General features: G+C 37.2%; 1 protein-coding gene across 2 annotated transcripts; it reads left to right on the forward strand.

Moving 5' to 3' along the window:
• The first annotated feature begins 1227 nt into the window (after positions 1-1227).
• Positions 1228-14543, forward strand: LOC131368831 (V-set and immunoglobulin domain-containing protein 10-like 2). Of its 2 annotated transcripts, XM_058414990.1 has the most exons (17): positions 1228-1452; positions 2431-2706; positions 3479-3754; positions 4472-4729; positions 5680-5940; positions 6052-6345; positions 6456-6767; positions 6849-7130; positions 7476-7751; positions 8325-8582; positions 8658-8918; positions 9038-9331; positions 10860-11165; positions 12041-12163; positions 13536-13560; positions 13716-13810; positions 13875-14543. In XM_058414990.1, exons 2-17 carry the CDS (start codon positions 2496-2498, stop codon positions 13964-13966), a joined length of 3624 nt encoding a protein of 1207 aa, XP_058270973.1. In that variant the 5' UTR covers positions 1228-1452; positions 2431-2495; the 3' UTR covers positions 13967-14543. The 2 variants fall into 2 exon arrangements, with proteins under 2 accessions (XP_058270973.1, XP_058270972.1); XM_058414989.1 differs by having other exon boundaries at positions 13716-14543.
• The last annotated feature ends 704 nt before the right edge of the window (positions 14544-15247 follow it).

Below are 15247 nucleotides of genomic sequence, written 5' to 3' on the forward strand. Positions count from 1 at the left end.
TTCTATCACAGCACATACTCCTCTTATTTGCCATTTCTATTTCTGTTAAGTAAAGGATAGCACATCGTATTTTTTTTTATCTCTTTATATTTGCTTTTAATGTTGTGAAACAACCTAGAAATAAGTTCCTGTTTGAAAAGAGTCGTCCCATCACTATACTTCTATTTTCCCTCTCTTGAAGTTTTAAATTCAGTTCCAGTTAATTGCTATATCACTGGACAAACAAAATGGACATTGTCACAAAGAAATATTTCAATTCAAGACATAAATTTTAAATGAATATATATCCCTAATTTTTGCTATTGAAGACAACAAATGTACTGTAGCTTGTCATGTTACCAAAAAAGGCCATAAAGCATAGACATCTCTGTGCAGATTTCCCATACAGGAAAATTGTTGCAAAGTGCTGATACAGGAGACTCCCTCCAGAAGAGTTAACTAAGCATCTTCTTGCAGAAAACATTCAATTATCAATAATTATATGTTTTCTCTGTTAAATAAAATCACATTTATTTGTGTGGAATGTCCAGTATACAAGTCCTCGTGAATGAAGTGTTACTATGGCAACAGTGATGTCTTAAAACAAGTGCGTTTATATCAACCTGTGATTTGTCTTGCAGCCAGAGCTACCGTCAGAGCAGCTCTTATAGAAAAAGAATCAGTTCCTTCTGTCCAAGCAGAGTAGAGAATTTACGATCGCTGTGGTATAAGACATTATACTAATATTTAGTTGCTTTTCTACGGCTACAATATCCATCACTTACAGCAACTTGAAATTCATCGCAGGCCTTCCTCAGAGTATCTGCAAATTGATAGTAATATGAAACAAATATTTTGTGTGCCCTTGAGAAAGCATGAAAAACAGCTAAGCAATCTATAGAAATGAACTGGATTTCACGAGACTGGCCCAGAGAACACTATACGATATTCAAATATTAATAGAGTCTAAAGATACCAAAGTTTTATCAGTCAAATCAGGAGACATTTTACAGTATGAGCCACTCAGAGAGAAATCCAGAGATTCTAAATTAATTTTGTCCTGTTTGAGGAAAGCATTAGACTTGCCGTTAATGAAGACCCACTGTCTAATATCTACAGGGCTGGAGATCACAGACCCTGGCCAAGTAGCGTACAGAGAAAATAGAATCAGTGAAGTGGTGGAACATGAAGTAACACTGGAATGTGGTCCCACCCTCCCTGATGTCTACATCTGGAGCTTCACCAAACCAGGCACTGAAAAGCTTCGAGCTGTGGTGTATAACTTTGGCAAGGGTCCAAAGCTGCAACAGCTGGCTCAGGACTTGGGTGACCTGACCATAATCAATAACAGTGCTTCTCTGTTTACAAGAAAACTTCTTCTAGCTGCAGATGGCTTGTATACCTGCCAAGCATTGTATGACAGTACAGAGGGAGCAAGGCTTTACTACTACTACATCTATCTGCGGGTTTTAGGTAAGTGGCAACTGATTTATGACGCTTCTCAGCCGTCCAAGTCATTCCAAGAACATCAGTGGTGCAAATTTCCCCATTATGTTTGTCATTGTTATTAATGTCTGCCATGAGACTTGTTAAGGTTACATGCGAGTAAAACTGTGAATGTGGATTTATTTTTGTTAAGATAAACACTTTCATGATCATGACTTTTAATCTGGCCCCAGTTTTCCAAAAGCATCATGAAGTTTAATTCATGTTAACTTGAAGGGAGTGTTGAGTATGAGACACATTTGTCCATATAGCAATGTTGCAATGCTTATGAGAAACTCAGCTTTGCACAAGTTTAAAAAAACAGCAAAGTCACAATAAATAATGAGTTTGGCAACAATGGCCACAATGAAATGGGGATGGATAAGAAGTGAAGCTTGCCTAGGGCTCCAAATGTATTATGGCACTGGATTGGTTTATTTCGCTCCATGTGCTCGAGTTGAGTGCAACAGTTTCTGCCTTTGTATGCTGCTGGATCAAAATGTAAGAGAGTAACATGTGATGTTTGTTGAGCTTCTTGAACACTCATAGCCTTGGGGGATAGCTATGTTATTTCATGTGCTCTGTTTCTCTCCTTCATCTGTCTCTCTTAGTCCTGCTTGCTGTCTTAACAAAAGCCCAAGCTTTTACATGCATCTAAGGCATGTTTTCACACACCCCCTCCCCTTTTTATAACTGAGTGGGGTAGTACTCTAACAACTCCTTGTGTAACTTCTATCTTATGTCTCAATTTCACCTACAAGTGCTTTTCTTGTACACTTTCTTACGGTGAACTAAAAGGAAGGGTTTCATGTATCCAGTGATTTTATGCTTTTAGTGAAGGCTTTTACCTTCTGATGGTGACCCAGCTAGCAAACACAAATCTAAACTACTTTTCAAAAAACTGGAGTATGAGAGCTGCAAACATTTATTTTAATGCTGTCATTAATGCTGTGATGTACTTAACAGTTCCTGTGTCCAATCCCCACATTCGGTTAAGTGACTCCACAGCAGTTGAAGGCTCATCATTTTGGATGCGCTGTGATCTGGAGAATGGCACAGAACCCATTCACTACATCTGGGAACAGGAGAAGCTTAGTGGGCAGGTCAGCATTCTGGCTGAGACCAACAGCAGTCTGGTCACCATTACCTCAGTTAACCGCAACCACATGGGGTGGTTCAGATGCCAGGCCAGAAACGAGGTCAATCAGCAGCGGAGTGACCAGATCTGGCTAGACGTCTTATGTAAGCGAGGGTTTTTCACATGTTTAAATATCTTGCTTTCTATCTTTATATGTAGGAGCACCTGTACATTTGGCAATCTATGCCGTTATCCCATCAGTCAATCATGTGGCAGCAGCACAATGCATCATGCAAAATCATGCACATACAGGTCAAGAGCTTCAGTTAATGTTCACATCAAACATCAGATTGAGGACAAAAGTGTGATCTCTGTGACTTTAACCGTGGCATGGATGTTAGTGCCAGATGGCCTAGTTTGAGTATATCAAAAACTGCTGATCTCCTGGGAATTTCACACAAAACAGTCACAACAGTTGGGGCAAAAAACAAATAACACACCCTGTATGTGGAGGGTGTACAGGCCGAAAAACCTTGATGAGAGAGATTAGAGGCGAATGACCAGACAGAAGCAGACAGGAAAGATATAGTAACTCAATCACTCTTCATTTACCTAGCTATTATTATTATTATTAGTGTGATTGCATAACCAATCACACTCTTGTTATTATTATTATTATTATTATTATTATTATTATTATTATTATTATTATTATTATTATTATTATTATAGGGCTTCCCTTTCACCATTTAATCAGAGAGCAGCTTAAAAATGTTAAAAATGCAAAATCAATAGTTTCAGATGGTTTTTGCTTTCTGTTCTTTACTCATTTTGAAAGCCTTTCATACAGTACAACTGTTCATTTTATGAGCTCAAGTTTTCCTTTTCACCTTATTATATAATTATAATTTGTTTCTACGGAACCATTCCATTTAGATGGCCCTGACATGCCACAGATCAATGCTTCTAGCTATTCAGTAACAGAGGGAGGCTATTCAGCGCTGGAAAAAGGAAACATCTCCCTCAATTGTCAAGCCACTTCTAAACCTCCTAGCCAGTATGTCTGGTTCTACAACAACTCAGAGATCTACTCTGGACCACAGCTTACAATCACCAACATCCTCCGTGTGCATGCAGGAAACTACACCTGTCTGGCCCAGAACACTTATATCAACAAACATGCCCAGAAAACCATCACTCTCACCATCTACTGTGAGTGCTAATACACACCACTGCTATGGGCCAACTGGACTCAATAAATAAACACAAAGAGTAAAATTTTAAAGCAACATCATTAGAAAAAGACATAAACAACTCTGCTTCAAAATGAAATATTTGGCTATGGCTATAAATAACAATGATTTGATTTACCCTTTCTTCATTTATTTAAAGTGTATTTTTTGAGGAACATCATTATTAATCCTTAACAATATTTAAAAGATCTGTAAACATATGTAAACTTTTTAATTGCTGTCAGTCCCAAGGAATTTTAGTCTAAATGTGTCTCCAACTTTGTTAGATACTAATAAAAGATGCTCAGTGCTGTTAATCTCTTCAGGGAGGAATAATATGAAATGATAAAATAGTTTTAAAAACCAGGTTAAAAATATACTAGCTAAGAAAACATTATAATTAAAACAATATTGTATTTATTACAGGCTAATATGACTTTGATATGTGTTCAAATTACTGTTAACTTACAGTTTTTGTGTAATTTTACTCATTATATGAACGGTGCCAATAACTAGTTTTGACTAACCTGTCTAGTACGTAGAAATAATCCAAGGCATACTGTACTAATATACAGTATTTTATTGGGCATAAATTCAGGAGTATTCATGTGCATTATTAAATTATTACCAGATAACGAGGATCTACAAGCCTACACTTAATGTAGCTACATGTAACTTAATGGTTTTCTTCTTACAGATCCACCAGATGGTGTTCCTTCATGTTCTATTTTCTCAACAAACAACTACACTGATCTGGCGCTCTTCTGTTCCTGGGCAGGGGGTAACCCTCCAGCTACCCTCAACTGGAGACCATATGTGAATGGACAAATCTCACCGGGTATTGCTAACGTCACTCGGATTCAGCCAGGACCTGAGATGGCTAACAACTCTGTATTCACCTGCTATGGCTCACATGTTGCGCTAAACAGCACCCGAACTTGCAGCACCAGGACATGTAATTATGAGCTCACTTGTACAGAGTTTAGCATGATGAAACGTATTATTTTAAAATGGAAAGTTTTGTTTAATGACATATAGAAGATCAATGTGCAAGGTCTGAAAGACTGAATTGTATTACATAGGTGTGCTGATACTCTTAACATAGCTTTCAAAGGCTAATGGTATTACTGGTGCATGGAGGCAGTCATTAACTTTAAATTATACTGTATATGGCATCTACATTACTCTTAAAAATGTAATCAATATTTCTGCAATGCAATGCTACATTTATCAGTGTAATTATGGAAAATTTCTTAGTGTAAAGTTTTCGATCTAGCAAAAATCTTTGAAGAAAAAAATCTAAATATGATATAACATATATGATATGACATATATAATATACAGCATATAACCATTTAGGTGGTGGAGTTAGGAAGTGGAAAACATCCTAAAACTCTTTAATGCGAGGTGTGAGGATTCTCCTTGTGACTAAACTCTAAAGAATCTGCAAAGGAATCAAAAGTTTCATATTCACAAAAAAGAACACCTTTTCTAAGTAACAGGAAAACAATAATGAGAAGATTTTATTAGAATAACACAATGCAGCTATCTGTATCTGTTTAGTGCTAAATATCTGTACCTTGTCTGTACCTGTATTATGATACATACATACCTACTTACCTACATAAATAGGTGTGTGTGTGTGTGTATGTGTGTGTGTGTGTGTGTGTAAAAACATATGTCCATAGAAACAATTGAAAATACTGGAAAAATGCCAGCAATGTCAGCGTTGTATGTTCTGGCTGTGAGAGTTCCTCAGCATAGCCACTACGTCACACTAGTTATTGTTCAGTTAACAGACCCTAGATATAAAATTTACTCATCATTGGATTTTATTGTTTCATCTTCTGGAACTGTTTTTTCTATATTAAACCAGTCTTCACAAATATTCTGTGGTTCCTTTAGGGCTACCCTATGGAGATCCTCAGTGTTCTGCCAATTCCAGCCTTAATAATGAGTACTTGATCTTGTCCTGCTCCTGGGAGGGTGGTGTCCCTCGGGCATTGGTGTGGTGGGCTTCAAGTTCAGGAGACATTCAGGGTTTACCCGAGGAGAACTCCACAATCCTGGTCCTGCCCTCAAGGGCCACATACAATGGCAAAACCTTTGTGTGTCATGCTAAGCATCCACTGATCAACGAGAGCAAAAAATGTGTCATAATACTAGGTATGTACCACTCAAAAGATGTTCAAACAATTAAATATTGATCAATATTTGCAATAAAATGTACAAAATTAGTACTCTAAGAAGAGATTCTATACCACTTCTTTCTTACAGAAAGGCCAGTCTTGATGCCTCAGCAGAGCGTGGTTTCTGTTTTTGAGGGCAATGATATCCATCTCACATGCATGTTAAGTAAAACTTACCCTCCAGTCACAAAGATCATGTGGTACAATAATTTAAAACAGAATGTGAGTGACAAACCCAAGAAGTACACTGTTCAGCAGGCTGGAACATGGACCAATCTGACTGTACGGGAGACAGACAGCAAGCAGGACAGTGGACAGTACTGGTGTTCTGCTTCCAATGCTCTCGGAAGAATGGAGGTTTCCATTTTACTGCTCGTGATGAGTGAGCTGACAAAAACTAGAATGTGCATTCATTTCATGTGTAGTAGTATAAGTAACCTGGAATGTCAGTAGGATGATCATCTGTGAATTTCAATTGCCTTCCTTATTCAGGATACCCAACACCTCCCAATGTGACCATCAGTAAAATTATATACAATGGGCGTCAGAGGACAGATGTCAACGTGGAGTGGTTGGTTCAGGCATATGGTGATGTCACTGGGTTTTTCATTGAGCGCCAAATGCTGACTGTTCCTGTAGAGAGGAGTGGCATTGTTCCTGTCTGGGAGAGAGTCACTGAAAATCTGGAGCCCAGCACTCGTAGCTACCAGATCACCAATCTGGACCCCAGTACCATTTATGCATTCCGTGTAACACCTGTGAATCGCCGTACTATTGGATATCCTTCTGAGATCAAGAGCCCAGGTGAGAACTATTTTAACGTGAAACTGATTTTAAGTCTAACAACTGAAAATCTGTAAATCTGTACTCTTCACCATTTTACAGTGTCGACACCTGTGTCCAAACCCTACATCCTGCTGAGTGATTTGTCACCTGTGGAAGGTGCATCAGTATGGATGTACTGCAGTCTGAATGATGGAACTGATCCCATACAGTACACGTGGGAGCACGAGAGCCGCAGTGGGCTGGTCACCATACTAGCTGAGAGCGACAGTAGTTTAATTAACATCACCGTGGTGACACGCAATCACACCGGCTGGTTCAGGTGCCTAGCAAAGAACGAGGTTAATCAGCAGCACAGTGAGCGACTCTGGTTAGACGTTATATGTGAGTAGGAGCTGCCTTGGTTTCACAATCTTTAATGCCTTGATTATTATTTGCAGATAATTTTACCCTTTGTTCTGTTGGTTGCTTCTCTCCATAAACCTCTCCTTATCGCCAGAACTTATTAAGCGATTTCACAGTACCCCAGACTGCTTATGAAATCAATGAATGCAATTGTTTAAATTTTGCAAACTGTATTGATTCCACTTCACTATTATGTCTATTTTTTGCAGATTCATAAAATATAAATCCAATACTTCATTTACAATTTAGGTTGGAACAATACAAATTGTGGAAAAGGTTAATACTTATGCAAGCCACTGATTATATGCTGGGTTTCTCTGATAGTTGGTCCAGATCTGCCTCAGATTGATGTAACACCCTACTCAGTAACAGATCGAGGATACTCAGCTCTGGAGAAAGAGACTGTTTCCCTGCTATGTCAAGCCTCATCTAACCCTCCCAGTCAGTATGTCTGGTTCTACAACAATTCCCAGGTCTACACTGGACCACAGCTCACCATCACTAAGATCCTACGAATGCATACAGGCTATTATGCCTGTCTGGCCCAGAACACTTACCTGAATACACGCTCCAAGAAAACCATCACTCTCACCGTCTACTGTGAGTTCTCTGTGCTTCTGCTTTCATGAGTCTGCTATCTTCATCTACTCTTTATAGACTTCTAGTTTTGTATCATTTCTATCTCTGACTTCACGTTCCTGAACCTTCTCATCTAGTATCAGTATAAACTGTAGATCGGAAATACTTTGTGGGGTTTTTAAACTGACTAATTAGAGCTATGGATCTAGATTGTTCCAATAAAAAGTCATTTCTAACAATTATCAGTTTATTAAATAGTCTATTAAAGTATGCTTATGATTGAGCAGTGATCTTCCAATAAATTATAATAATAATTATTCTCTGTTCATTTATATCATTTGTACATTATAGTGTATATAAAATGAGATTTTTATTTTAAACATGCTAAAATATTGGGTGTTTATAAAAAGTGGACTAACAGTTGAACCTTGTGTCCATAACGTTTCTATGTATGATCATCAACTCATTGTTTTTATACTGTTTTTTGATCTCATATTTCCCATTTCCCCATTTCTCATATTTTCTTATTGTTTGTCAAAAGCCTATAAACAGACATTATGTCATTATGTCAAACATAATCTTTTGTTTCCTCAGATCCACCAGACAGCAGTCCAGCTTGTTCTATTCTCCCGGTGAACAACTACACTGACCTAGCTCTGTCCTGTTCATGGAAGGGAGGTTATCCTTCACCCACCCTGAACTGGAGTCCATATGTGAATGGAAACAACAGAGAGGACATGACTAACATCACATGGATTCAACCAGGGCCTGAGACGGCTAACAACTCTGTATTCATTTGCTATGGTTCACATGTTGCGCTAAATGCTGCCCAAACCTGTGTCACTAGAACTTGTGAGTATGGTATATGCTTTGTTTCTCACTGTCCTGCTAGAACATAGAATCTTACAAATATCTTGCGATTCCCAGGGTTGCCATATGGAGAACCCAAGTGTTCTGCATATGCGACTCGTAATAACGAGTACCTGATGCTGTCCTGCTCCTGGGAGGGTGGTTTTCCTCGGGCTCTACTGTGGTGGGCTTCCAACTCAGGAGACATTCAGGGAACATCTGAGGAGAACTCTAACATCCTGGTCCTGCGCTCCAGTGCCACCTACAGCGGCAAAGCATTTGTGTGTCATGCCAAACATCCATTACTTAAAGAAACCAAGCAGTGTGTGTTAAAGTTAGGTAAGGATCATGTGAGAGGGATAAAATACATTTTATAGAATCAATTCTGCCATTTATTATGGTCTATTCCCTACTGATTATCACTTTGTAAACTGTTTTGCAATATACATCCTTTCCAGAGGCACCAGTCTTGATGACTCAGCGCAGTGTGGTTTCAGTGTATGAAGGCAATGATGTCCAGCTCACTTGCATCCTGAGTAAAAACTACCCGGCAGTCACAGAGATCACTTGGTACAATAACTTAAAGCAGAATGTTGGCGAGACACCCAAGAAATATGTCCTCGAACAAGCTGCTACCTGGTTTAACCTGACAGTGAGAGAAACAGACAGCAAGGTGGACAGTGGACAGTACTGGTGTTCAGCTGCTAATGCTGTCGGAGGAGCAGAGATTCCTGTTTTGCTCCTAGTAATGAGTAAGTATGTGTGTAACATGTGCTGCATGTGTTTGAATTAACATATAATCTCCATTAAACTGAAAGGTGCATTAAAATAGCGATAAACTAAACAAAGTCTAAGTGAATTTATGGGTTGAGAAGAATGATGAGACTGTAGTTTCTAAAAGCACTTAGCATATAGCACACAGCATAATTTGAGAACTGTACAGTTATTTAAGAAGGCATTTATGAATGCAACTGTGACTGTTCTCTCTAATTACATAACAATTGTAGAAAACTGTGAATGGAATATTTTCAACTGAACATGTCACTCATTAACAAGATGAATTTTTCACTGGCATGTTGCCTTTTATGCTTGTTTCCATAAGCTTTGTCCTGATTAGCTGGTATATTAAAAACAAAACGAATCAACAAAAAAGCTTTGTGTCGCTCATTTCCTTCTCAAAAGTTGATAATAATGGTACATGACAATGATATGCAATATGGCTAGCTAGCTGACAGCCTAAGAAAGCTTGCACTTGCTTAATAAAACACCCAATCTCTTAAGATGAAGCAGTATTTATAACTTACTCAAAGTATTATTCATAGTAGAATATTATTTAGTAACGGCAATGATTTATTCAGGACCTGGACTCATAGGAAAGGTCCAGAATGTAGAGTGAGGAATGAAACACTGGGCTGTGTTTAAACAGCACAACCTAACTGCACCAAATTGTAAACTGAACCATTCCTTATCTCAAGGGTGATATGCGCAAGCATAGAAATGTTTTCCTCTTCTTCTTCTTCTTCTTCTTCTTCTTCTTCTTCTGTAGCTTAAGTATCTATCTTTTATCTAGAAATGTGTATTATGGGGTTCAAGGGGTTCAAGCTTTAAATTTATAGTCCAATTATGTGCCTTAAATCTTTTAAATGGTACCCTATATCCACATTTCTAGATGAAAGATACATATTAATGGTGCAAGAAAATAAGACTACCGACCCAAGGTCAAGCAAATGTACAGATTATTATCCATTTTTCCTCAGTGTGATGACATATTTGTGTAATACATTGCATTATTTTTTTATTTGTTGATGTAAGCCTTTGATGTACCGGTGTCTCTCTGATCATAATATATAACCTAATAATCAGATAAAATCTAAGAATATCATATTAGAGTGAACTGACATATAAATATGTTTTATATCTGCATATAAACATCTTTTGTTCTTTTTAATGCACGTAAAGAACCATTTTCTGCTTGGTATGCACCTCTTTCTTTCTGCAGTTTTATTAAATCAGTGTTAGATTGTTCCACATAGGCATCAAATGAAACTAAATAAAGCAGTTAATATTTACGAAGTAATAAAAAATGAAAGAGGCCATATTACACTGATTAAGTAATTTGAAAGACTGCATTACTCATTATATTTTAGTAATTATAGCCATTTGTACCAAGAGACACTCTATCCTTTTCTTATGCTAGTGACTATGGCAAATCATGGGGCAGGGTGTGCAAATATGTGCAAATGTTAAACAAAACAAATTTCTTTTCTAATCCTAATTCAGGATACCCAATGCCTCCAAACGTGACCATCAGCAAGATCACATACAGCAGCCAGCAGAGGACAGATGTCATGTTGGAGTGGTTAGTCCAGAGTAATGGAGACCTCACAGGGTTCTTCATTGAGCATCAGAGGCTCCCTGTAGGCAAGAGTGATGTTGTTCCTGTTTGGCAGACAGTGGTAGTAGATCTTAATCCAAGCACCCGGAGCTACCAGATCACCAACCTAGATCCTACTGGGAAATATGCATTCCGTGTGACTGCTGTCAATCACAGAACCACAGGACATCCATCAGAGGTCAAGAGCCCAGGTGAGACCAGTATTCTAATGTGAACATTTAGCTTCATAAATAAATTTCATAAATTTAACTTCCTGCATTTTATCTTGAGTTTGTATTATACAGAATCAATTTTAAATGTGTAAATTACTTACAGTTTTGCTTAAGGACTTCAATTATCTTATATAAAATATTAAAATAATATTCAATGCCTTGCATAAGTATTCACCGCTTATGTGAGTATCCAATAGAATACATAAGTATCCACACCCGAATTCAGATACTTTTCCAGGAACTTTTCACAAGATATTTAGATATTTGGTTAGGTATGCTCTGTAACAAATGCTGGGGCCTTCCATAATCAGGTGTATTTACTGAATATTGAGATCATGTGGCTATTTGTAAATAATTTTGAAAGCTAAAACTACAGTGAATGCCTAAAAGAGTTGCTGCATTTGATTCGTAAGGTATTTAGGCAAAGCTGTAAGGTACACACCCACACAATAGGTTTCAAATAAATATTTGGAGGAATTTCAGCAACACTTTACCCATTTTGCAGTTTTTCATTGGCTAAACATTTTCCCAGGCCCTTGGAAGATTTTCTTTAAGTCTGATTCCAGCCATTTTTTTTAGGAGTCTTGGCTCAGAGTTGCTTTGCTGTGGTATGGACAGACTGCTACACTAAATTCCATAATGTACACCAGAACAATACTTAAGCTGAATGCAAGAGTAATATTAATACAGCTGCCAAGAGTAATTCACAACAGAATGTAATGTATAAAAACAATTGAATTGCTTTATAATGACCAAGTCAAAGCTTATACTGAAAGCCATTAAACTGACACTGCATTGGAGAACTATAATTGCCAGTTTTCAGTAATCGTTTAAATGTCCACGTTGTCTTCCAGCAAACCCACGCTTCAAAGCTTATCCTGCAGTTATTGGAGCAGCAACTGGGGGGATGCTTCTGGCAACATTATCTACAGTCCTGCTCTTCATTTTTGTTCTGCGGAATCGTAACCACAGTCCACGTGAGTTCCCCAGTGTGTTAGTGATATACATTACTTCAGATTACACTGCAGCAAAGTTCAATTCTCAAATCTGAATGGTCAGAAGGTGTTGATTCATTTCCTGACAATAATTCTGGCTGCAAGGCACCATATAATTGCTCTGTTAGGACTAAATGGAAGGAGCAGCAGCAGCTTGTGGACATTGATTTTGTTAGGGCAGGACAGCATTAATAATAACAACAGTTAACAGGCTATCACTATTGATTTGTTAGTACTACTGGCTACTATTAAGCCATTTTTTTTATCATAACCATATAATAAAGACAGCTGAGAGTCAATAACTTTCAATTATCCAGGCTACCAAGGCGGTTTTGGACATACCTGTTACATACAAAAGACCTGAAACTAACCAAACAAATTCAGCCATTGGAAAAAAGAGACACATTTTTCTTCTTTTTCTCAGCCTGTGTGTGGGAAACAGATCACCATGCTGTACACGCATTTCTGATGTATAGACATTGTCTACCCCAGAATCTACCTTTATCTCTCCTAATCTTTTTAGCATACAGTGTTTTATAATAGAAAAGATTCTGTATATCATATACACATTTTCACATTTCCTTTGTTTGCGTAATGTATGCAACCAGTTTCATTCTGATTATTTGCTATAAAACAATCTTAGATGCTACAGAGTACTTTTTAAACTAGCCCAATACCATGAGCTTGGCAACTCTCTCATTACTGCTACAGCATGATTCCTGCCCCCATGGGCCTCTGTTAGTGCTTGTTACAATTCTAATACTTGAACATTTACTCAAATAATAACTCTAATTCTAATTTGGTGAAATAATAACCTAATAATAGTGCTATGTGGCACACTGCTCCACAATTGCACAACATCTTGAAAGGCAACCTAATCAACAGAACTACCTCTATTCACGGGCCACTCCAGTGTAAGTGTTTTGCAGCAGTCAGGAAATTTACCATCCTTGAAAAAGTCTTCACTCAGAGACGCTTGCACATTTAGGTTTCTAAGTAATATTACAAATCTTTTTCTTTCTTTCTTAGATATAAACTTAGATATAAAATAAGAGACTGGTGCAGAAACAATTGTTTATAGCGGTTACTGTTTATAAGTTACTGTATCTTTAAACAGATGAAAACTAGGATGTGTGTTTAATAAATTAAAAATTCTTTGGCAAATTGCTATCATACAAATGGAATAAAACACATCAGAACATGAAGTTATAGGAGACTAATCAACTTCAGGATGAAACAGTAACTCTGCAACTCACCCTGTCATTGATTATTTCCTGTAACAGCATGTCATCTTGTTTTCTTCCTTTTATATTATATATTGTCCTACATTAATATGGTCTCTGTGTTCGTACAGGTCTTCACGACATGATATTTGGCAGGTACGTAATGACCTCAACTCCTCCATGATTTTCCAAATTGATATTCTATTAAGCAACCAGTCTAGACAAAAGCAGTGTGTCTGTGACATGAAAAGAAATAAGGCTATATATTTATTAATGTAGCACACTTCAATAGATTTACTTTGGTTTTAAAGGCATAACAGCCAGTCCAGAGAAAATATCAACTTCCCAGAGGACGAGGTTGTCGGAAGAGCAGAAGATGAGGGAGGCAGAGAAGAGACAAAGCCAGGTAAACTTATCATAATTTTCTTACACTTCAGAATTCCTAATTTAATATTTTTTACCTTTTTCAGGACCATCACTGGCCCAGCCAAGATCTGCTTCAATGCTCAGATCCAGTTCCTCTGACAACAACCAGGCAAAATCACAAACTGGAGATTCATAAAAAAACAACCAAACTTTTATTTTATATTAACTGACAGTGAAACCCACAAAATGCAAAATCCTTTCAATTTCCTGTTTAAACAGCTCTATGACATTTTTTATACAATCATTGCTGAAAGTTGAAAATGTTTTAAATGTATTTTATACTACAACTTTAAATCGCTGCTGGAGCTTTAACAGCTCACTAGCGAATTACAGGTTTCAAGATTTCTTCCTCATATCGTCCCAGGGATTTTTTCCTCACCACCGTTGCCCCTGGCTTGCTCATTAGGGATAAATATAAATGAAAATTTTAAACTTTATAATTTGCTTCTGAATTTTTATATTCTTGTAAAGCTGATTTGAGACAAGGTCTACTGTTAAAAGTGCTATACAAATAAAAGGAACTGAATTAAATTGAATGCTATATGAGTTTATATCAAATCTATCAATATATATCTATAATTATATCACATTTATGTCAAATCTGATTAGTCAGAAGGTGCTGAGTTTCTGTAACAACAGCTACAGTGGGATTAATAGGTTTTTGGTATAATGACAAGCTACATTTTTGTATTATTAACTTCTAGAGAGAAATAAGAGGCTTGTTTTATGGATGTTCCACAAACAATAAATGTAGTTGTAAGTGGTTAAAAATTATTGTGTCATTCTTTAATAAATACAACGTTGTCAGTGTTGCTATGTGGAAAAAGAGGAAAAAAGAGGCTTTGTAGCACAGCAACCCATCATTGCTTATTTATCAGCACACCAGCAAGTGTTTTAACTCTGTATAGTATTAAATATCTGAAAAGATAGATAGATAGATAGATAGATAGATAGATAGATAGATAGATAGATAGATAGATAGATAGATAGATAGAGAGAGAGAGAGAGAGAGAGAGATTTGACACATTACATACAATCATATTTAGTGTCTTCCTATAAAGTAGCAGACTGAAATTTTAGTACAATAATAAAAATAAAAATAAAAACATAATTACTAACATTCATTATGAGCACAAGCAGCATGATGTAGTTTTTTTTCCAGTTAAATCTCCCATCTACTCTTTTTTAAAAAAAAGATAAACAAAACAGAGAGCACAACTGTGCCTATGGAAGCAGATACCTGTGGGTTGTGCCACATATTTCATTAGAGGGCATAAAAGTCCATCCATCCGTCCATCCATCTATCCATGTTCTGTACTGCTTTATGTTACAGAGGGCTTCTATCCCAGAGTACTCCCAGGACACATTTGCACACACACTTACACACTATGGACAATTGCAGCCTATTATGCATGTC

Source organism: Hemibagrus wyckioides, linkage group LG18 (genome assembly GCF_019097595.1).
Source record: "Hemibagrus wyckioides isolate EC202008001 linkage group LG18, SWU_Hwy_1.0, whole genome shotgun sequence".
Lineage (NCBI taxonomy): Eukaryota > Metazoa > Chordata > Actinopteri > Siluriformes > Bagridae > Hemibagrus > Hemibagrus wyckioides.

What these genes read in the sequence shown, in the direction of transcription:
- LOC131368831 (XM_058414989.1), top strand. Translation starts at nt 2,496, where the DNA reads ATGCGCTGTGATCTGGAGAATGGCACAGAACCCATTCACTACATCTGG. An exon ending in TTCTGAGATCAAGAGCCCAG is followed by an intron (nt 6,768 to 6,848) that starts GTGAGAACTATT and finishes ACCATTTTACAG; the next exon opens with TGTCGACACCTGTGTCCAAA. An exon ending in ACTCTGGTTAGACGTTATAT is followed by an intron (nt 7,131 to 7,475) that starts GTGAGTAGGAGC and finishes TTTCTCTGATAG; the next exon opens with TTGGTCCAGATCTGCCTCAG.